Raw genomic sequence first — 24,524 nt, 5'->3', positions numbered from 1 at the left:
CACGTGATTCTCAGCATACATGGCTATATAAAAGCTAATCTATGATAAAAGTTCTCGAGTCTGTAGAATTTGAGGTAGTATCTACTGACATGCAGCGGTCTTGGACAAACGAGAACCTTTCGGATTCACCCTCACTTCAGAGCCGACCACGCCTCGACTCCAACCAGCCCTACCAGAATGAACAGCAGTCAATAGTTGCGAATGCTATTGCTCTCTATGGAACAAAGGTATGTGACAGTGTGACAAAGGCTATGGGTAAACACCTCGAACAGGCTCTGCCTTCTGTGTACACCCTCCAGTGCCTAACTGGTAAAGTAGATAATAACAATAACAATAACGACAAGGTCATCAGTTAGCGTGTAACTAGTGGCGTAACATTGACAGAATTTGTTGAGCTCTGCTGGTTAGCAATTAATTTCAGTGGTCCTATTTGTAGAGTTGTTTGTAGTGCAAACTCAGATAAACATTATAACAAACAGTGTCGGCACAGATAGTTATTGATCTATAAATGTAATTCATGCATAACAATTTAAGCCTGTGTGGTAGCTATAGCTATTGTTTCCAGGTACTGATATGTTCCATATAATTATAGTCTATGTTCCATATATAGTCTATGTTCCATATATAGTCTATGTTCCATATATAGTCATTATTCTGCTTAGTAGGCTCCAACACAGATCAAGGCTAATAAAATGTTCAATATAACTTTCAATTTGTTTGCTGCAAACGGACTTTAACCAATATACATATAAATATATGCTTTCTCAAAGATGATGCATGTGGAAGTTACTTTGTTATGCAACTATAATCTTAGGATGTTGATTTCCCTCAATTTAACTGTTCTATAGCTACATCTGAGAATTTCTGCAGGCACAGAGGAAAATTCCCTGAGTCACTTTTACACAAACAATACAAAATAGTCCCTTAAGGGAAAGGCATCCCTTCATTTCAAGGGAAACAGAGAGGAAGTAGACTTAATTAAATTTGTATGCCAGGTTATGTTAACTGCACACACAAGTGTATTCATGTGTTGGATGTAGGCCCTTCATCTCAGGTGTACATGTATGCCATTGTGTACAATGATGTTTACTTTACTGTGTAGGCAGCTGCTGATGGAGATGTCAATACTGTGACAGACCTGTTAAATAATGCTTGCAAAGAAGCTGATGATACTTTCACCATCTCCAAATTCTTAGAAATATGCGATGAGAGAGGTTACAATATGCTTCATGTAGCAATTATCAACAAAAAGATGGAAATTATGGAAGTGCTGTATGAGTATGGAACATGTAAGGGAAACTTGTTGATACAAAAATAAAATCGGTACCACGAATTTTGAGACTAACAAAAAGTATTGTTAATTACATTCAATATAATTAGGAATTTTGCTCTGAAACTACTGTATATAGTACAAAATGTCATTGTTAAAGACCAACTTTTTTTCCAGATAAATGCTAGCTATTTCATACTTTACACCTATAGCAGTAGATGATTAATAATAATTAAGTTAATTGTGAAAACCGATCTTCTTGAATGCATGCTAACAATAAGATAGTGTGCACACAATTTCAGTAATTATTTTTACTTGGTAGTCCTACTGTTTGATGCAGTGACAGCACAGTGGTTAGGAATGATGCATCTGACATAGACAGTTTCACTGGTTGTTGCACACAACATAGTTCTGGGATTGTCTATATGGTGATGATAAACAAGTCCAGAAAATCTGATTTGTGCCTGCGGAAGTTTCTTTTATAAAAGGTTACACTAGGTACGTACTATATTAAAAAAACCATGCTTATAAGATGCCTGACCACCTCAGTATATTGATCTCTGTCTAGCCAGGATCTTTCCAATTTAGTTAGCCAGTGTCCCATCAAGGCTGAGGCATAGCCAACATCTCATCAATTCGATAATTCATATTACACAGGTAATGGTTAGGACAGGTATTGCCTTTTTCAGGGGATGTCTTGTTAAAATTGAGTAAAAAAATAAATGTTTTCAAGACAAAGGTTTTTGGAGGAAAACCATGATATGTGTGGCCAGCTGTGCAGTAATTTGTGGGTAACCAAAGATTCAAGGAAACCATTTGTACACACCTACTCCAGCAACTCAATTAGTGTTTCCCTTATGGAGGTTAAAGGGATTTTTACCTTTGAAGTAGGATAGGTACTTATACAGGAAAAGCCAGCCCTCGTAGTGTTTTTCTCTTGGCTATAGTAAAGGTTTTTTTTTTACTTTTCTATACCATAATGTATAAAATTGCAAGCATTATACACAAATGAAAACGTTGTATGCATTTTACAACAACCTTCTACACAGATAAAGGTGCTTAGCCATGATATAAATATTGTGATGAATGTGTTCAGTTGTTCTTTCATATACCTTTGCAGTTAAGAACATCATTCAACAGCTCTTGTGAAGCTCACTGAGATTATATTGAGTCATACTTTTGTCTCAAATAACACATTTAGGCACACAACTATGATGCTGTACACTTTGATCACCTGTCTCTGTGTAGCTATCACCACAAGTGATCAATGCACAATAAAGTGCTGAAATACATCTATCTGTCTGTCTGTCCATAGCACGAGGAGTAACTGCTTGCAGTGCCATGTAAGAATGATACTAGGCTTCTCATTAAATCACTTACAAGAATGAATATGTGAATGTATGTGTATAAATAATTGTTAATGCTCTTAATTTCAGAGTTCCTACATATAGAATTCATGGACAGACAGACAGACAGATGTTATAGTTTTGTACATTATAGGCACAATGGTATGTGGCCTCTCTGTTTCTCCCAGGTATATGAGGCAGTGCTTAAAGCATTCTGTGTTTGTTTAAACGAACTATTTGCTTAAATTTACTTTCATCTTGCTTGTGTGTATTGTTAATTTGCACTCTTCTTCAATATCACTCAGTGTTCAGGCAACACTTGTGACACAAGATAACTGTTTTGGTTGTATGTGAAGTGAAAACTTTCATAGATAATAGAGTACAAACCATGCTGTGTACCATATTTCCTTGGTTATATGCCACATCTTCAATAGTAGTCACACTTGTGTGGTGTCACAATCAATTTGAATATATGGGCTTAAACATCGTTCGTTTTCACTCTTAAAAATGAAGTGTGCTTTGTACACAAAAATGGTGTCATGGTGCAAACTTTCTAAAAGCCTAAAAGTGTGCACCATGACACCGTTTATTGCATGCAAAGCACATTTCATTTTTTACAATGTTGAGCATCAAGTAGTGGTTGAGTTTGAATAGTCGTTGCATTGATTTTTTTAGTTATGGTAACAAAACACCACAGCATTTAACCAAGTAAATACAGTATATTGTGTGCCTTGCAATACTTTGATTGTATGTATATGTGTTTGTACAATGCACTGTTTACTTAGAGGAAATTCTCTTTATATGTTTTTAAACACATGTAGGCCTGATAAATACACCTACTAAAGATGAACATCAAGATTCCCCATTAATGTTGGCCATCAAAAGTTATAATTTGCAATCAAAGTCACCTCAAGAAGACCATCTATTAAATTCTTTGCCTTACAAAAGAATGACCAGTACAATGTCACCTCTGGAAACTCCGGTTGCACTACAAATAATAGATCGATTGGTGAAATTTGGTATGCTATATAACTATATATGTGTATAGCGTGTGTGTGTATATATGTATGTTTGTGTGTGTGGTGAGTGTGCGTGGTGAGTGTGTGTGGCAACAACAACAACACTAATTCCAGTAAAACTTGATAATTTATTTTGTTTCTGGGGGGGTTTAGATAGTTTTACAATATCATTAATATTATTTTATAGAACTTTGCGTGGGCGAGATCAAAGGAAAAAGTGTACTTTAAATTTCATAAAGTACACTCTCAGCCGGCCAACTGCTTCATTGACCACAAAGAGTGCTTTATTGCACCGCAAAGAGTGCTTTATTCGTTCAATAAAGCACCCTTTGCGGTGCAATAAAGCACTCTTTGTGGGCAATAAAGCACAGTTGCCCACGTGCCTTAGTGTAGGCTAATAGCCTACAGGGCTCGCGCCAGTACGACTAATCAACCAAGCCGGTGAAGGCTGATAGCCTTGCCGTGCTGAGTGATCAATCACCCCAGCCAATACGAGTTCCACCACTGGATTGCTTTTATAGACATACTTAAATGCTTCAATGATGGGTGGGAGAAGGTAACGTTGCTGTTACGTTTGTTAATGTAAATGGACAAGTCCTGGAGATATCACGGAAATACTTCACTATGTGACTCACAATAGAATCGATTGTGGGTTGCGAGCAAAACCTGCCAAAAGACACGATGAACGTCTACTATGCCAAACTATGGTGAAATACGCGAGTTACTTTGTTAAACTAGTTTGTGTGCGTTCAGGCTGCTAATAGTTCGTGCAACGCTTGTTAATTACGAGTCCTAGTGTACGGTGAAGCTACACGACTAGAAAGTTCCATAAATCATTTAAAGCATAGCCTTGCTCGTGCTATATGAAAAATAAAGTACTCGGCGCTTGGCCTCGATGCTAATAAAGCACTCAGCTTCGCCTCGTGCTTTATTAGCATCTCGGCCGCACGCCTCGTACTTTATTTTTCATATAGCACTCGCGGCTATGCTTTAACATATACGTAACAAGTATTTTTCACAAGGACTGGACTAATTGGTTTAAATTTATATGCCGTAAGTTTGGACATGAATATGTAATCCGCACAAAAACAGCCAAGCTGTGAAAAATGGTGCGGCCTTAAACTTCTTGGGTTAAAAAAGTTGTGAAATCAAAAGTGGCGGTCAAGAAATGGCTGCAATGATTTCAATGCTAATAAATTTTAACAATGTACACAGTCATTATTAAAATTTATTAGCATTGAAATCATTGCAGCCATTTCTTGGCCACCACTTTTGAGTTCACAACTTGGTCTTCTACAAAATTTAGCTTTATTAATGTCCTCAGCTTATGCAGTTTACACCTCTACTATTTTATTGTGCAGTAATATGTAGAACAGCTATATGGTACAGCTGTTTTGCATTTCTCAATTTATTTTGCATAAAACTCTTTTCAAGGTGCTGATGTGAACTACAGCAATTCACATGGGGACACACCACTGATATTAGCCATCAAGACTCAGAATGCAGAGGTTGTCAAATTCCTCCTTCGTCCTACTCTGAATGTCAATGCAAAAAATTCACGGAAGAAGACAGCACTACACTATGCAGTGGCTTCAAATGACATAGAGATAGCCAACAAGCTACTGGATTACAATGCCAGTGTGTCACAAGTTGATAATGATGGTTATACTCCAATACACACAGCGTGCAAATATGGAAGAGAAGAGTTGCTGCATCATATGTTTGAAAAATTCCCTAAAAAAGCTCAGAAAATTTTGTCACAGTCAACTATTGATGGGAAAACACCTCTGTTTGTGGCAAAATGTGCTTTACGTTATTCCAGACGTACTGTCAAATTTTTGATTTCACAAGGGTCCGACCTCAAGAGAGTTGACAAGTACAGAAATACTGTGTTGCACTTGTACAGTGACAAAGATGATCCTACTACCTGCTCAGAAATTCTGTGTAGCCCTGAAGGAAAAGATCTCATAAAACAAAGAAATCTGAATTTGGAGACACCACTTCATGTTGCAGCATCCTATGGACATTACCACACTTGCTATGAGATACTGGAACACTTACAGTGAGTGGCTACACTTCATCATATTATAGTGTGCTACATGTATGACCATACATATGTTCAGGGGCAGATCCAGGGGGTGCACAGACCCCTCTCCCTCCCACTCTTTACCCTACAATACATATTAGAGTCATTCACAATCTTAAACATGTCAACCAAAGCAACTCAGTGGTGGTATGGACTCAGAAATGGGGGTGGAGGAAGCACAAGGATATTATGCCTACTCCCCATCCTTAAACTAATGTATATAGCTCAAAATACTCTAATAGAACAGTCATCACATGCAATTATAAAAATTCTTCACATTAAAAATTATCTAGGAGGATAAATGTACCCACAAAGCATTGTGCTGCAAATGCTAGTTTTATTCTTAACAGAGCACATGGTTGTCCTTTGCATACCATATACAAAACACTTTAGGGTCATAATGTAACACTACTATAATTTATTCCCATAACTCAAGACTATTGATAAAACATTTTGATATTTGTATACACAAATAACTACTTTGTACAAACAAAAAATTTAGAATTAAAATCCTACAGGTTTTGAGGGACTGTGCCCCCTAGACCCCCTGCTCATATATATCTACCTACCATCCTGTGCACCCCATCTTTTCAAACCCTGGATATATTCCTGATGTTATCTTCATCAAGCACTGTATGCTATATAGAGTGTATGAAAATACTAGTGATTTGATGTTACTTGTGATTTACCTTAACGCATATGTTGTATAATATTGCTGTTGCTTAGGCACATTTAATTAATGTTAAAGTATATGCAAGTTCTTGCCAAAGCTAAGGGTTGTGTCTTGTAAACCATGTCTTGCATGTTCATGGAACACTGGGAAAGTGAGTTCTGTTATACACAGGCATGATGACAGAGAAGCCAGAGACATCAATGGTCAGACTCCTATTATGAGGGCTATTGCTTGTGGTCATGAGTCAGTGGTGAAGGCAATGTTGATATTTGGTTATCAGATCAACAACAATGTGAAGCAGCACAAAACCCTATTGAAGTGGGCTATAGAAAATGACTACAGTGTTTTGATAATGGTATGAGTATATTTAAGTGTTGGCCTTGTTTGTGAAAGTCAATAGGTGTACTAAATTAATTTTGTTTTTAGTCTAATTCCATATACTGAAGTAAAATTAATATTAAAGTTCCTTAAATGCTGAAAACAATTGTTTGATTGACAAAATGATGTGTGTTCTATTGGAATTTTAAACCAATGCTCCACCAGAATAATAGAAGTTAACTGTGTGCATTAAAAATTTCACTTATCTAGACTGGCACAATATAGAGGTTCTATATTACACATAGTACACTGTGTTTCAGGCAATGTACAGCCTATGTGCTGACAAGCAAGCAGATCTAGAGGAAGTTTTTGATGATCTGACGGTTGATAATCTAGTTGAAATGGTCACTAAAATTGGAAAAGAATCCATTTTAAGGGTATGTTGTGTAATGGTACAAAGCATTTGTTAAGTATTTAAATGAGCACAAAATTGCTAATTTGGTTTGACTTTGACATTTTAGGATATCAAATGTGCTATTCCGTGTTAGTTATGATTGTTTTTGCAGTTGCTCTTCCAAGCAGATACTAAAAGAGTGACTGATTGTTGCAGTAAGGCCCTTCACACTGCTGTAACTAATGGAAATCTAAAGTAAGTGGCTGCAGTGCAACACTAACAATATTTTTCTCTTCCATCTTGTAGCTGTGTTAAAGTGCTATTTGAGTACAATGCTACATTATCGTGTAAAGGCATTAATGACGATACTCCATTACACATTGCATGTCGACTGGGATATACTGAAATTGTCAAATACCTGCTTAGTCATGGAGCTAGTACTGAAATTTGGTAAGTTTGCCTTTTGTAGAAACATATTTGCTATATTTCGTCTAGTAACCACAATGAAGGTCCACCATTATCATGTGCTGCTGCAAATGGTCATCATGGACTAGTCTTGTACTTGTTGAGTTGTGGTGCTTCACTGACCGGAGACTGTACCATGCATGATGCTGATGTTAGTGACTGTATTAATATCACATGGGTTTATATAAAATGCTTTTCAGAGAACACCATTGATAATGGCTGCACGACATGGACACAGCAATGTAGTTAAAGTTTTGTTAGATCAAAGCACTCTTGATGTTAACACTAAAAGTACTCTAGGATACAATTGTCTTTGTGAAGCTATTGCAAATTTCCACCGGTAATTTTATCAAGTCATTGTAATATTTGTTTATAACTCATGTGTATAGATCTACAGCCCTTACTATCATTGAGAGCGACCACTGGGAAAAAGCTATGATGTTTAAAACAAACTGCAATGAGACACCAATGAGAATGTTGATCCAACATATGCCTGGTTAGTGTGTAGATCCAGAGTAGAATATCATATCTGTTTGGATCACAGATGTTGCAGAGTTGGTCTTGTACAAGTGTATTAGTCAGACCAAAGATAAGACCAACAACAAGACAACAAGTTTGACCTACTCTTATAAATTCATCAATGATTATGATACTGGAAATGGCTCATTAATTTACAAGTTCATGAGTAGCCATGGACTGGTGCCTGGTAAAAGGCAGCGTACTGCACTTCAAAGATCATTTGTAGAAATGACAACTTCTTTTACCAACCACCATGTTGCAGAAGATTTAGAGAGTATGAAAAGTGATGATACTAACAACATTGAAAATGACAGCAATTGGCTTCAAACAAAGTACGACAAGGACAAGCATCCATTACAGATAATGGTATGTGTGGGATTGTAACTGTAAATAACATGAGAGTATGTGTGTGCTCGTACAATTGTTTGGCTGATCATGAGATTTTAGTAGATATGTGTAATTTTGTAGGTAAATTATAGGAGAATGTCTTTACTGGAACATCCTGTTGTCCATGAATTCTTGCGCTACAAATGGAGATACTTTGGCCTCCCAACATTTATATTCCACTTTGCATTTTACTTATTCTATGTTCTTTTAATAACTGCCGTAGTCTTGGTGGCACCACTTCCACAGGGAGACACCTGTAGTGGTGAGTGGCATAACTATGACAAAAATGTGTAAACATGTATTTACTGTCAGTTCAAGGATGTTGGTCAAACTGGGGCTCTTGGAGTGACTGTAGTAATGGCACAGGTTGTAGTGGTCGCATGACCAGGGCACGTACTAGGAGTTGCAATATGCCTGAGCCAGGCATAGGCTATCAAAGAGGCTGTCCTGGCAGTGGCATGGAGACTATGGCGTGTAATGGAACTGATGACATTGATGATGGTGTGAATGAAATAGGTAAATAGAAAATGCTAAAGCTGGGATAGCATTACCAATGTAAGGAAACTTACTTTTTACTTCATGTTTATATGTCAAATACTCTAATTAAGCAGTCAATTAAATTGTATTTGTTTTACAAATTAAATATATATTTACAAAGTACAGTGGAGCCTTGACACCAATAAATTATTGTTTAGAATTCTTTAATCATACAGTACAGTAGGGACCACAAAGGTTGGGGCGTGGCCCATGAAAAAGTGTCACTCAAAAACCAGCTTCATTTTTCCCTGACGATGATGAAGCAGTATTGGTTAGGTAAAGCTAAGCCCAAACAAACTTTCAGATCAACCTGAAATGCTTTCAGCAAATTGCTACAGAATTTTAAAAAGACTTATTAAATGGAATTTTCTACTGACTGACTGACTGACTGATGTCTTCAGACAAGCATAACTCGATAACAGCTAAGGCTACAGGCTTGATTTTTTCACTGTTCAACATCGCTTCAGCCAGACACGTGCCTTTTGGCATACCACAATATGTACAATGCATTCTTCATGGACTTACCAGTGTCTTCCTTTGTGTCCCATTCATCTTCGCTGACAGCCGATTTGGCAGTAGCACGTGATGGCTTCCCTTTGTAATGGAAATTGTCCGTATTATTCATAGTGGCTACTTTTGATTGCAGAGGTGCTTTTCAGTTCTTGATTCATAACACTGTGTAATGGGTTGAACATAGCTGATAACAAAATGTAATGGATACTTCACTTAATTGGTACCTGGGGTGCATGGCGCCATTTCTTTCTTTTGATGCAGTATGTGTGGGTTTACCAGTCATAATAATTTTATTTTACAAAAAAGTTAACAAACAAATACACAAAAATTTGAATTTTCAACTAGAGTAGGGACAATAGCACATCAATAAAAAGTACTGAAACAAGCTGGATATTAGATCACAGTAAAACAATAAGAAGTGTTATATTCCCACTATGCATTTCCATTATGGTGAGGATATAACACCTCTTATTGTTTTACTGTGATTTAATATCGTGCAACTACTCCAGCTTGTCTCAGTACTTTTTATCAATATGCTATGGTCCCTACTTTTATTAGTTGAAAATTCCAATGTTTTGTGTACTTGTGTAATTATTCTTTAGAGTAATTGGTTGTTCTCTTAATATTGTCATGCTTATGCTTGTCACATATTAATTCCATCTGTATTACTTGAAAATCAGATGGTCTCCGAGATTGGAATAACTGAAGCTTCTTTTATGAAGAGAACTTTATTCAACGATTTATCACTTTGAATGACACTCACAACAATACTTTTGATTAAACTTTAAATGTTTATGCCCTCCAAAGAGTAAATTGCTGAGGTGTTATACACTCTGTTATTGAAATCCCACAGCTGAGTAACTACAATACACCTTTGTCCTTAATTTGTCTACATTAGTGGAGACAGTAGCTAACATAGTTGTATATCAAGACACAGTGAGGGACTCAATGACTATATTTAAATTTGATCCCTATTTCAATTATTGTCTTCCTATTGTATTGTTTGTAACACACTTCTCATCTGAAGTAACGTGTTTACATTACATGGTTAATGTAGCATATATGTTAATGTGATCATCTTATTTAGCTCTAGGTGATAATGGCAGCACTATTCTTTACTGTGAAGGTATAGCACATCATGTAGTTTGGCCATCGTTGCATGTTATATTTCTGTATTTTAGATGATTGTCTACACACGGTCATGGCATTCAAAAATTTAAGCTGCACAGAAAAAGGTTATGAGTTATCATTCATGTGTGTCCAATCCATATCACAAAGTATATTCTATGAACTTAGCTATATAGTTTGCTAGCTTACTTATTCACTTACATGCTCACCCATCCATACACTTGTGAGTGTACACAAGTAAAGCAAAGCAGAAAATAATGGATTATTATTGTATGCATCACTCTGTGGTAGCTAGTATGATTTAGGTTTTGTTAGTACTTTTGTTTGCAACATCTTTCTTGCTTCTTTCTTTTTGCTTTCATATATATTATGCCTAGTTTTGTGTGCTATACTTTTTCAATTTATGCAAACTATTGTGGAATACTTGCTATACACAAATTATATGCATGTGTTGTTTATATTTTATATTTACAGGCATGAATGACTTTGACCTGATGCTATTAAGAAGAGGCTCAATACTACTAACTGTTGATTTATTTCTCCTCATAATTCTGAATTTTCTCAAGTTTCTTAGAAGGAGATTGAATTATTTCAAGCATTTGGCCTCATGGATTGACACAACTTTTCAAACTTTATCAGTTATGTGTGTAACACTTCACTATAAAGGCACAGATGACTGCTTCTGTTCTAGCACTAATACATGGCAAATTGCAGTTATAACATTGTTTATAGGGTGGATTGGTCTAATAGTGCACTTGAATAAGCTCCCCTTGACTGGAATAATTATCAACATGCTCTTAAGCATATTCCAAACTTTCATTAAATTGGTTATCATTGCAACATTATTGTGCTTCGCATTTGCTCTGCCTTTCTATTTGTTACTATCACTACCGGTAAGCATAGCTATGATTACAATTGGAACAATGCATGTATTCTATCTATACTTGTAGGGAAGGAGAACAGCATTTTCTGATCTTCAACATAGCATGCTCAAGACTTTAGTCATGACCACTGGAGAGTTTGAGTTTGACACAATATTTGTCAATGATCAAGGTTTGGTTGATGATGGTTTGGTTGTCCCATTTCCTACCTTGACCACTATTCTGTGGATCATATTTGTTGTGACAATGCCGATATTGTTCAATAATTTACTGGTAAGCAACAAGCCACACAATGGCTAACGTGTGTATGCTATTTATTATATCGTGTACTAGGTTGGTCTTGCGGTCGGTGATACCCAGGAAGAATTATCCAAGGCTAAGCTAACTAAATATCAACTCCAAGTAAGTATATAGAAGATAGTGTCAATAGCTGCCAACATAAATATAGAATGGTATATTGAAATACTTCACATTACACTCTTTCTGCATTGTCAATGTTAAGTGAATATCTATATTCTTGTGCAGATCAATATTATTACAGAACTAGAGACAGCAGTCCCTTCACTACGCAATGTGGGAAGAAGCACTGAAGTAACCATTGATGAGAAACAATCATGGTTTGATAGGCTATTTCAAACATCAAAGCTTGAACAGAAAGTAATGTACCTAAATGAATGGAGAAAGAAACACCACATTTCACAACTGTTTGAAGATAATGATGTAAGCTATGGTTGATGGTATATGTGGTCTTTTAACTTCATATTCTTTGCAGAAGATTGACCCCATAGAAAAGATAATAGCAATGCAAACTGAGCTTACCAAAAAACTGGATTATTTGGAGACTGTCTTGTTAAAGAGTAGTAATACACCTTCAAGTGACAACAAGTACGTGAGAAAGATGAAAGAGAGAGCCATCACACTACACGACTTATCATTAAAAAATGTACTTAGTCAAAGTTCATTAGGTTATAGAGTAGATCACTGAGTATAGTTACAGTGCATAGTGAGATGTGTGACATTGTCAGTTTGTGTGTAAACATACTAGCAACCCTCCCCATCATATGCTCTTGATACTAGCTAGCTATGGACATGTGATCATTTAATATTTGTATACAATGAACCATGCGTATTGTGTAATTCATGATAATCGTGCAGCTTCATACATGTGCAATGTATGTAGCTATGATTTCAAGTAAATACTGAATGCTCTAGCCTGACTGTCTGTAAATGTGAAACATAATATACCATGGGTCCATGACAACTGTTTAGAAGAATAGAAGGCTTACATGCAGTACAATAATTGCTTCTCAGATTTTTACAATAGCTTTTAGTAGTTGGTACATTGCAATTATATCTACACATGCCCTTAGGTTATTAGCTAAGGTCTATATATTAGTTCAGTACCATGTGGGGAAAAAAAAGATTGTTTTCTGCTCACTAGTGTCCCATACGTACATGCAGTACACAAGAATATCAGTGGTGTAGGTTACCAGTTTGTATAGTAAGGCTGGATAGCTATTGCCATGATAATTATCATGAATGCTATCAATTTTAATTTAATTTGTCTCATCAGAACTGTTAATTTCCATTTGCCATTAGTCACAATTCCATGCATGCAAAAGACCTTTATCAGTAGCATTGGATGAACTATAAACTGGACTCTTTTAAGAACAATTAAGGGATTTAAGATGTATATGTCATGCATTTGCTGTTCTTCTATAGCTATTACACAAAAAATAGATAATAAAGTTAGCAGCCCTATTTTATACATTCCGATTCAAAAGTTAATAGCTTGTCATTAGGCATGAGGCTATTATGCTCCAAAAATTGAGCATTATGCTTTTGAGTAGTGCTCAAAAAATCACCTATTATGCTTTTGAGAATTGCCTATTATTCCCAAAATTATGCCACCATAATTGGCTAATAATGCCAGTTTATTGCTGTATCAGACCATTTTCATTGATGTTTAAGCTTCAAATAGTCTTGAATTCTTTAGCTGGTTGCTGTATTAGAGTTTCATTTCAATGTGACTGCTTTATTAGAGTAAATAATATCTAATCAAAAACAGCCAAGCTGTAAAAAAAGGTGCGGCCCCTAAAAAGGCCAAGGTGAAAAAAGATGTGAAATCCAAGGCGGCGGCCAAGAAATGGCTGTGATGGTAGGTTAATGGTAAAAATTTTAATAACGACAATTCAGGTGAATTTTGTGCCAAGACCAAGCGGCACCAAATTCACCTGAATTGCCGTTATTAAAATTTTTACCATTAACCTACCATCACAGCCATTTCTTGGCCGCCACCTTGGATTTCACATCTTTTTTCACCTTGGCCTTTTTAGGGGCCGCACCTTTTTTTACAGCTTGGCTGTTTTTGATTAGATATCACTTCTTTTTGTATTTGTATTTCCCAAGGCTGGCCATAGGCTGGCTTTGGGGCTTTTTTAACCTATCCTATTTCTTTACCGCAGGAAGAATAAAAAGACAGAGCAGATTTTTAATACTTCAACTGTTTTTGATTTTATCAGTAATTATATAAATATATTTATTACATGTCTATTATTCCCTACTGGATAACTTGTTTGCAGCTGATCTTTCTACTAAGGGACTTGAAATGTAGCTAAAATCTCTACAGGTTGATTTGTTTGTAGCTGCACTCTCTACAGGGTGATTTGTTTGCATCTGAACTCTCTACAGGGCGATTTGTTAGTAGAAGAACTCTCTACAGGATAGTTTCTTTGTCACTGAACTCTCTACAAGGTGACTTGTTTCTAGCTGGCTCTCTACAAGATGACTTCCTCTAACTGATTTCTCTACAAGGTGACTTCTATCTAGCTGAACTATCTACAGGATGATCTGTTTGTAACTGAAATCTCTACAGGGTGACTTGTTTCTAGCTGATCTCTCTATAGGGTAACTTATTTCTAGCTGAACTCTCTACAGAGTGGGTTCTTTGTAGCTGAACTCTCTAAAAGATCACTTCTTCTAGCTGATCTCTCTATAGGGTGACCTGATCTCTCTGTAGGGTGACTTTTATCTAGCTGAACACTATACAGGGTGATTTGTTTGTAGCTGAACTCTCTACAGGGTAATTTATTTGCAGCTGAACTCTATGCAGGATGATTTGTTTGTAGTTAAACTCTCTACAGGATGGTTTCTTTGTAGCTGAACTCTCTACAAGGTGACTTGCTTCTAGCTGATCTCTCTACAGGGTGACTTGTATAGCTGAACTCTCTACAGGGTGATCTGTTCATAGCTGAACTCTCTGGGTGGTTTGTTTGTAGCTGAACTCTCTATAGGATGGTTTCTTTGTAGCTGGTCTCTACAAGGTGACTTGTTTCTAGCTGATCTCTCTACAAGGTGACTTCTCCTACTACAGGGTGACTTGTATCTATAGCTGAACTATCTACAGGATGATGATCTGTTTGTAGCTGAAATCTATACGGGGTGATGTGTTTGTAGCTGAATTCTCTACAGGATGACTTGTTTCTACATATAGCTGATCTCTGTATAGGGTAACTAGTTTCTAGTTGAACTCTCTACAGAGTGGGTTCTTTGTTGCTGAACTCTCTACAAGGTGACTTCTTCTAGCTGACCTCTCTATAGGATAACCTGATGTCTCTGCAGGGTGACTGTTATCTTGCTGAACACTCTACAGGGTGATTTGTTTGTATCAAAACTATCTATAGGGTGATTTTTTTTACACCTGAACTTTCTACAGGGTGATTTGTTTGTAGCTGAACTCTCTACAGGGTGATCTGATCTCTCTACAGGGGGTGATTTGTTTGTAACTGATATCTCTACAGGTAGACTTGTTTGTAAGTGAACTCTCTACAATGTACCTTCTTCTAGCTGAACTCTCTACAGGGTGACTTGTTTGTAGTTGAACCCTCTACAGGGTGATCTGTTCATAGCTGAACTCTCTACAGGTTGATTTGTTTGTAGCTGAAATCTCTTGTTTCAAACTGATTTCACTGTAGGGTAACTTTGTAGCTGAACTCTCTACAGAATGGTTTCTTTGTAGCTGAACTCTCTACAGAGTGATGTTTTTGTAGCTGAACTCTATATAGAGTGATTTGTATGTACCTGAACTTTCTACAGGGTGATTTGTTTATAGCTGAACACTCTGCAGGGTGATTTGTTTGTAGTTGATCTCTCTACAGGGTTTTTTTGCAACTGAGATCTTTACAGGGCAACTTCTTCTAACTGAGCCCTCTCTTGTTTCTAGCTGTTCTCTCTACAGAGTAACTTGTTTGTATAGCTGAACTCTTTACAGGTGGTTGTTTGGTTGCTGAACTCTCTACACTGTGACTTGTTTGTAGCAAAATTCTCTACAGAGTGACTTGTATGTAGCTGAATTCTCTACAGAGTGACTTATTTGTAGCTGAACATTGTATAAACTATAAAGTGACTTGTCTGTAGCTGAAATCTCTACAGGGTTACTTGTTTGCAGCTGGTCTCTATAGGTTAACTTGTGTGTATAGATGAACTCTCTACAGGGTAGTTTCTTTGTAGCTGAACTCTCTCCACAGTGACTTGTTTGTAGCTGAACTCTCTAGAGAGTGTAGCCAAACTCTCCACAGGGTGCATGACTTGTTTATAGCTGAACTCTCTTCAGTGTGACTTGTAATGTTCTGATTCTTCTAAATCACTACAGCGATATATCTGTAACTGAACTCTCTATAGGGTGACTTGCTTCTTGCTGAACTGTCTATAAGATTAACTGTTTGCAGCTGAACTTCCTATAGAATAACTTGCAATGTAATAGAATTCTATAATGGAGTAAATAAATAAATTAGCTGAATGCTCTATTAGGGTGACTGTTCTATTAGAGTATCTCGATCTCGCATATGCTACACGTAGTTGGCTTTGGAATCATAACTCAGTGGTTTGTAATCCGATTCTTCTGTACTACCGCATGGACTTTCTATGATAATTATTCCAGCCACACACCGATTTTCAGCTCACTGCTCTAAGCGGTTTGCCTGGTAGGCGTGAAAACTATTAGTTTTTTATTCATAAAAATCGATCGCGTAATTGTGACACAGGTTGGGTTTTGTGTTATATGTCGATGGCCTTTAACTGGATTCCTTTCAAACCACAAAAAGGCACTCCTACGATAGTTACTCCATCTACATAGCAATTTTCAGCTCATTCCTTCAAGCGGTTTACCCTGTGGGCGTGACAGACCTTCGACCTTTTTTTACGCAAATAATCGGTCATAACTCCGTGAATGTTCATCGGATTCCTACCAAACTTGGTACTGAGATTCGCCTTAATGAGCCCTTTAAGTGTGCAAAATTTCAGCCCGATTGGAGCACGAATTCGTGTTTTATTGCGGATTTGCAAAGTGTGCGAAAAGAAGAAGTAGAAGAAGAAGAAGAAGTAGAAGAAGAAGAAGAAGAAGTAGAAGAAGAAGAAGAAGTAGAAGAAGAAGAAGAAGTAGAAGAATAAGAAGTAGAAGAAGAAGAAAAAAAAAACGAAGAAAAAAAACCCAAACTTTGGTCGCTCGTATCTCGGAAATGGCTGGAGCGATTTTCTTCAAATTTGGAATGTGGACTCGCCTACCTAGCCGGCACTTCTGTAGCAACTCTGGTTTCAATCGGATGAGGAATCACGGAGCTACAAAGGTGTGAAAATCGCGTTTACTTTCTTCCTGTAAATATACTCACGGTGTGGCGCGCCGGCTTCTTGGGCCGCACGACACACTACCGTGTGTCTTGATCTAATCAAAAACAGCTAAGCTGTAAAAAAAGGTGCAGCCTCAAAAAGGCCATGGTGAAAAAAGATGTGAAATCCAAGGTGGCGGCCAAGAAATGGCTGTGATTGTATAGGTTAATGGTAAAAATTTTAATAACGACAATTCAGGTGAATTTTGTCTTGGGCACAAAATTCACCTGAATTGTCGTTATTAAAATTTTTACCATTAACCTACCATCACAGCCATTTCTTGGCCGCCACCTTGGATTTCACATCTTTTTTCACCATGGCCTTTTTGGGGCTGCACCTTTTTTTACAGCTTAGCTGTTTTTGATTAGATTTCACTTCTTTTTGTGTTTGTATACCCCAAAGCTGGCCATAGGCCGGCTTTGGGGATTTTCTTTTCTTTACCACAGGAAGAAGAAAAGATGAAGCAGATGTTAAATACTTTAAATATTTTATCAGTAAATGTACAAATTATATATATATATATATATATATATATATATAATACATATATTTATTACAGAACACTCTACACGGTGGTTTCTTTATAACTGAACACTCTACAAAGTGACTTCTTGTAGCTGATATTTCTACAGGGTGATTTGTTTGTAGCTGAACTCTCTACATGATGGTTTCTTCGCAACTGAACTCTCTACATGGTGCACGTGCAACTGAACTCTCTACAAGGTGGCTTCTTCTAGCTGATATTTCTACAGGATTTGTTTGTACTGTAGCTGAACTCTCTACATGATGGTTTCTTTGCAGCTGAACTCTCTACAAGGTAACTTCTTCTAGCTGATGTCTCTAGGGTCACTTGTTTGTAGTTGAACTCTCTACATGATGGTTTCTTTGTAGCTGAATTCTCTAAAAAGTAACTTCTTCTAGCTGATCTTTCTACAGGGCGATTTGTTTGCAGCTGAATTCTCCACAAGGTAATTTGGTTGCAACTGAACTCTCTACATGGTGATTTCTTGTAGCTGAGCTCTCTACAAGGTGACTTCTTCTAGCTGAACTCTCTACAGAGTGATCTTTTCGTAGCTGAAACTCTCTACAGGGTGATTTGTTTGCAGCTGAACTCTCTCTACATGATGGATTCTTTGTAGCTGAACTCTCTACAAGGTGACTTCTTCTTGCTGAACTCTCTACAGGGTGAATTGTTTGTAGCTGATCTCTCTATATGATAGTTTCTTTGTAGTTGAACTCTCTACAAGGTAACTTCTTCTAGCTGATCTTTCTACACAGCAATTTGTTTGTAGCTGATTTCTCTACAGGATGATTTGTTTGCAGCTGAACTCTCTACATGGTGGTTTCTTTGTAGCTGAACTCTCTACAAGGTGACTTCTTCTAGCTGAACTCTCTACAGGGTGATCTTTTTGTAGATGATCTCTCTACAGAGTGATTTGTTTACAGCTGACCTCTCTACATGATGGTTTCTTTGTAGCTGAACGCTCTACAAGGTAACCTCTTCTAGCTGATCTCTCTACAGGGTGAACTGTTTGCAGCCGAACTCTCTACAGGGTGATTTAAACGCTCTACAGGGTGATTTCTTTGCAGCTGAACTCTTTACATGATGGTTTATTCTTTAACAACAGAGCCGTGTTGAGTAGTTGGAAGCGGTTTGCTTCTCTAAAGAATTGTAGCGCTTAAAAGGTGATACTAAAGTGTTTACTTGTTGGTGAATAATTACTGGACGTTCACTATCTCGTTCATTGTTTCTTCAGTCTCGTGTGACACACCGGGTTTATTAAACTGGCTCCAACCACCGGAAGTCACCACTGCTCGTGAGGGTTTAGGGGTGGGGACTATTCTACGGAACGGAACGGAACGGAATGATGGACTAAACCACGGAACGGCACGCTTTCTCAAATTGAAGCTTGCTGTTTTTCTTATTTAGACTTTAGAAAACAGTCTGGGCCGGTCTTTCAAGTCATAAGTCAGTGTATAAATAAAGCAAGCGGGAAGATACTGATAACAGGAAAGAGCCAGCTGAATTAAAACTTGAAGAATTTTGTGCAGTGTGTGAGGAGCAAATATTTTGGCAGACCGTAAGGAGGGTATATTCTGCAAACATCACTGAAGTGTATGCATGGAGTTATTTATATATTAACAGCTGGTGCAGTGGACTAATGCCGTATTCAATAGTGAGCTGATTTTATCTGTTGCACAATTCAAGGATGTGTCTGACTGCTAGCCTTGAATCAGGCTAAATGCCGAAACTCCAAGATCAGCCAAATCTCTATTATAAGCCGCATGTGAAACCATGCCCGTAGCCACCAGGCAAACGTGATTTGGACCAGGATGTGTGTGTAATTTCAATGTATCTAGTCAGACCTCACTCACATTAATTACATACCACCTAAGAATCCTAGGATTTCTTAAGTGTAACATTTCACATGCTTCACTTCAAACAAAACAGGTTAAATTTGTTCGTCTATTTTCAAGTGATTCCCAGTCCAGCTGGTCCATGAAATTACAATGGGATCACATGTATTTGTTACGGTGCGGGCTGTCCTGTGTTGGATCTACTCTAGAGTTGAAATTTCAAGGTAGACTCACTGCCAATGTACTGACACTAGTACTGTTGTAGCATGTTTAAGTGGAGGACAAATGAAATAGTAATGCTAGATTATTTATGTATACAAATTTTTCATAATGAAATTGATATCCCATTTTGATTTGTACTTCCACTTTGCAACATATTCAAGAACAAGAAGCTACCACACTTAATCTCCAACCACTGTCATTAATTAACCAAGATCTCACTAGTCTGTAATTCACCTTATACTGTAGTGATTTTATTGATTCATCTGTATGTTTTCTTCATTTCCTTTGAAGTTGTATCAAGAGTTCATAATAAGGTGGAGTGTCTAACTTGAATGCATTCACCAAACACCCTGCTTAAAGTAACACCTCGGCCTTGTTTCAGAACAAAGGCTTTACCTTCTTCAGCAACACTAATCAACAGTTTTCTATCCCCAGTAAAGGTGTTGATTTGATGAAAGGTGAACTTTATGCAGGGTGTTTGTACAGGCCATACTGAGAGTTAGACACTCTCCCCCATACAAATCAGTATTACGAACTCTTGGTTGTACAGTATAGGTAAACAAAGATAAGTTTCTCTCCCATCTCATTCTAGGATTTCTATTGACAAGGAAAATTCAATTATTTATATACAGGCTCAAAATTGAGAAAATATAAAGAAAGTGAATTAGTATTATACAGTCAGTTTGCTTTTGGATATTTAATGTCTCCAACCACAACAAAAATTCGATGAATCCATGCATCTCATCACTGGTCGTCTGAACATTCTGAAAGTGATACCTCACTCAATCAACCATATATTCTGTTTATTAGACAATAAAGTCATGATTACCTAAACAATCACTTAATTAATGTTTTATAATTATCCTATTCCATTTTCCTGGAGGTTCCACTGATAAAATGCAATTTCAGCAATGATAGCAGCTAGCCAAGCTGCAAGTTGATTCAGAAAGCATTCCATTCTGTAAAATAGACCCCATCCAGAATTCAACTCAGTACTCAGGCTGAGATATCTGACAATAGTCCACTACTCTGTTAATGAATCATTGATGTTCACACAATATAGCCTCCTTGAGGTATCTGAATGTTTGCTCCTCACACACTGCACAAAATTCCTTTAGATTCTGCTTAGACTGAGTTGATTCAGCTTGTCACCATACTTGTTTCCTTTGTAGTGTAGCTATACACATACTGATTTATGCCGATTAGAAAGGCTGGGCCTCAGACTGTACATTCTATAGTCAAGTAAGTAAAAATAACTCACCTACTAGTAAAAACAAGTCATGCATTAAGTTCCCTACTTGATATATCCGAAGATGAACACACTGAGTCAGCTATTCCCACAATTAGTACTTCGTTACTAATGACAACCAACAAGAACCCACAATCGATCTTTAGATTCGTTTTATCTTTCTTGGGGTACGTTTGATTACCTGCTGGAAGTGCCACTGATAACTTGTACAGCAATGGTAAGCTGCAAGCTTCAATCTGAGAAAGCATTCCGTTCCGCAGTTTAGTCCATCATTCCGTTCCGTTCCGTAGAATAGACCCCACCGGGTTTAGGCGCCTTATTATTATTATTTATTACAGGTAATTTATAAGGCTAAACAGCCTGTTACACCTGATCAACAGGTAAAAAAAGTACAAGTAGACTAATTACATACATTTATACATAGTGTTAGATGAATATTGGTCTATCAATTTCTTAAAATCATCAACTGATGCTGCACATGCTACTTCTTGGGGTAAATTATTCCATGGTTCAACAACTCTTCTTGTAAAAAAATATTTCCTGGCATCTGTTCTTGAAAAATATTTAAATAGCTTAAATGTATGACCTCTGGTATGGGTAATGGGTGAAAAAGTAAAAAAATCAGAATGGTCTATATCATACTTATTATGTAGCATATTGTAGACAGCGATCATGTCACCTCTATAACATCTATAATGTAATGATGGCAAGTTAAGTACTTTCAATCGTTCCTCGTAGTCAAGATTTCTTATAGATTTGATCATTCTAGTTGCTTTCCGTTGGATTTTTTCTAATTTTTGGATGTCTGTTTTATAGTAAGGTCCCCAAACCAAGTTACCATATTCTAAAATAGGACGTACTATTGATTTGTATAAACATGTAAATGAATCTACAGAAATATCCGAAAAGGTCTGTTTAATAAGGCCAAGAAGTCTATTAGCTTTATTAACCACTGCCGAACACTGACTATGAAACTTGAGATTGCAATCTATCAACACCCCCAAATCCCTTTCCTCATTTACCTTAACAATGTCCATCCCATCCATCTTATAACAATATCTTGGATTAAACTGACCTATATGTAGTATTTTACATTTAGAAATGTTGAAAGGCAACTGCCACATTACTGACCATTCAATGCAAGCATTAATATCATCTTGCAGGGAGGATATTGGGTTAGCACGACTAATGCTGGAATATATTTTTGTGTCATCTGCAAATAAAAGAACTTTATTCCTTAATAATGATGGTAGATCATTGATGAAAATTGCAAAAGAAGAGAGGACCCAAGACTGATCCTTGAGGTATTCCACTTATTACATCACTCCAACCAGACATTGAACCATTCACAGAAACTCTTTGTCTGTGTCCTTTCAAAAAGTCTTGTATCCAATTAAACAGATCACCTCTAAAACCATATGCATAAATCTTTTTGAGCAATCTTTCATGAGGAACAGAGTCAAAAGCCCTCTTAAAGTCAAGGTACAAAACATTTACTGAATTACCATTGTCCAAAGTCTCTGTCCAATCATCAAGTGCACACAGTAACTGTGTCATACAAGATTTGCGAGGGAGGAATCCGTGTTGACATGGTGACATCAAATTGTTGTTAAACAAATGCTCTAACATTCCCTCACGAATAATAGATTCAAAAACTTTAGAAACAACAGATGTTAAACTTACAGGACGGTAATTACAGGGTGAAGATTTGTTTCCTTTCTTGAAAATTGGGATAACAGTTGCTACTTATCATGACACGGCAGAAATAGTTCAAGACTCAGGGAAAGAGAATAAAATTCGGTGGACTCAGTCGTATCACTGACTAGTATGTACAGTATTCAGCTCATCCAAGCTCACCGCTAGCTACTAGTATTCAGTGTGTAAGAAGTTGAAGACTTGAGGGAGGAGCGGAAAGCCACTTAGCTTAAACATAGCGTACATATCATGTCCGCCTGCTTTCAGTTGACGTTTAGGGCTAATTAGCAGCCGGACACAATGATATTGCCTTGTATAGCCTGTATCATTGTCAGTGTCTTTACATAATTACATGCAGATTCACTGGAATTAACTAGTAAGATGTATCGTCTGCAGTTAACAAGAATCTTTATGATGCAATGTACATTGTGTGTCTTCGACTTCATCAACTTTCCAATTTTGACCTGTAAGGAGATAATGTTTATAGTTACGTAAGCATATATTTACTTTTTTAGCACGGATGTCTTAATGTCACTGAGAACATAGAATTTAAACAACATCCAGTAAGTGTGTTAACATACAGTGACTGTGCATCAATTTGTAAACATATTACAGGTGCCACAAGAAATCAGTGAACAAATAGACAAACAAAATGATGAACTCCAGGTAGAAAAAAGTGCTGTTTTGCATGATAGCAACTGTGCTTATTTTAGTTTACACTACCAATGCTGCTGGTCTGGCAGAATTGTTTTTACAACTTTGTTGGCAACTGCGTGTGATGTACCTTCAGCCATACAGGTAACAAGTATGTGATTGTTGAATATTTCTTTACTATATATACTGTTATTTACTACAGCTGATAACATGTCATGTGACAGGCAGTAACTCCAGTGAAGTGGCAGTGAAGCGCCGTTTGCTGATGATGAAGCCTTGCTACTGATCTCTTTTTTCAGTGACTTTCCAATATTATAAAGCTGGATATTGTAAATATTTTGTTACAGTTTTGCTGTTGTCTTTAACATCATTAGAGATTTTATATGGAGTTATTTGCAGAATTTCATGGAGTAAAGGAAATGCCTTGCATGCTTATGTGAACTCTCCTAAAACTCCCTACAATAGATATTTCAAAGGGTTCCTGTTACTCCTTTGCAGGGTGTTAGTTACTCTCCACAAAAATATAGTGGTGTTAAATCCTCTGGGGAACTCCCCTAGGGGAGTAACAGTTACTCCTTATTTTTAACAGTGTAATAGGGAAAGGTGTACCCATAAACTGTCTGATCATTTTTTTCATGGAACGCTATAGGTATGTGTATTATGAGACATATGGGGGTATTATGAGATACTGTGCTTGTAAGTTGACTATTTCATATTTGATTATGTTAAATTTATATGGAAAGGGTATATAGCAGGCAGGGCCGCCCACAGGGGGGGCAACTGGGGCATTTTGCCCCGGGCCCCAGCCTGAAAGGGGCCCCAGGAGGCCCCATGAAGGGCCCCTTGAATACTTGTTTACAAGATCGATATACTCTAATAGAGCAGTCAGATCTAAATACTCTAATAGAGCAGTCACAGTGTTCTTCAGAGGAGCAGTGTAGCAGACTTATAGATAAGGAGATATGGTTGGTGAGGGGTAGTTATTGTCATTGTTAGCAGGTCATGACTTTTTTTTTTTTGGTCTTCAACTTACAGCTTGGGTGAAGTTGTGATTCAGAATGGAAACCTCCTTGCCTCTGGGGCTCCACTTTAACTCTTTGCCCTGGGCCCCTTAATTTCTCTGGGTGGCCCTGATAGCAGGGACAC

General features: G+C 37.2%; 1 protein-coding gene and 1 long non-coding RNA gene across 2 annotated transcripts; both read left to right on the top strand.

The window, feature by feature from the left end:
* Positions 1 to 12,656, top strand: LOC136249937 (transient receptor potential cation channel subfamily A member 1 homolog). Its single transcript, XM_066042074.1, has 21 exons — positions 1 to 227; positions 1,103 to 1,289; positions 3,438 to 3,635; positions 5,070 to 5,697; positions 6,566 to 6,749; positions 7,033 to 7,149; positions 7,279 to 7,361; positions 7,413 to 7,556; positions 7,602 to 7,722; positions 7,772 to 7,911; positions 7,961 to 8,067; positions 8,116 to 8,456; positions 8,559 to 8,739; positions 8,790 to 8,993; positions 10,615 to 10,653; positions 10,709 to 10,762; positions 11,130 to 11,548; positions 11,606 to 11,809; positions 11,870 to 11,938; positions 12,062 to 12,256; positions 12,309 to 12,656. The coding sequence occupies exons 1-21, from the start codon at positions 42 to 44 to the stop codon at positions 12,519 to 12,521; spliced, it is 4,014 nt and encodes a 1,337-aa protein (XP_065898146.1). The 5' UTR covers positions 1 to 41; the 3' UTR covers positions 12,522 to 12,656.
* Positions 12,657 to 21,724: 9,068 nt separating this feature from the next.
* On the top strand, positions 21,725 to 23,760 carry LOC136249952 (uncharacterized). Its single transcript, XR_010698404.1, has 5 exons — positions 21,725 to 23,190; positions 23,240 to 23,287; positions 23,340 to 23,390; positions 23,438 to 23,522; positions 23,581 to 23,760. It is a non-coding gene; the product is annotated as an uncharacterized lncRNA (long non-coding RNA).
* Positions 23,761 to 24,524: the final 764 nt, after the last annotated feature.

The sequence above is a fragment of the Dysidea avara genome, chromosome 3, assembly GCF_963678975.1.
Source record: "Dysidea avara chromosome 3, odDysAvar1.4, whole genome shotgun sequence".
NCBI classification, from domain to species: Eukaryota; Metazoa; Porifera; class Demospongiae; order Dictyoceratida; family Dysideidae; genus Dysidea; species Dysidea avara.
This window is presented reverse-complemented; position numbering and strand designations above follow the sequence as displayed.

Excerpts from the sequence above, each read along its gene's own strand:
- LOC136249937 (XM_066042074.1), top strand. The coding sequence starts at position 42 with ATGATAAAAGTTCTCGAGTCTGTAGAATTTGAGGTAGTATCTACTGAC. Across the intron at positions 6,750-7,032 it reads ACTACAGTGTTTTGATAATG|GCAATGTACAGCCTATGTGC; the intron begins GTATGAGTATAT and ends ACTGTGTTTCAG. Across the intron at positions 8,740-8,789 it reads ACAGGGAGACACCTGTAGTG|TTCAAGGATGTTGGTCAAAC; the intron begins GTGAGTGGCATA and ends ATTTACTGTCAG.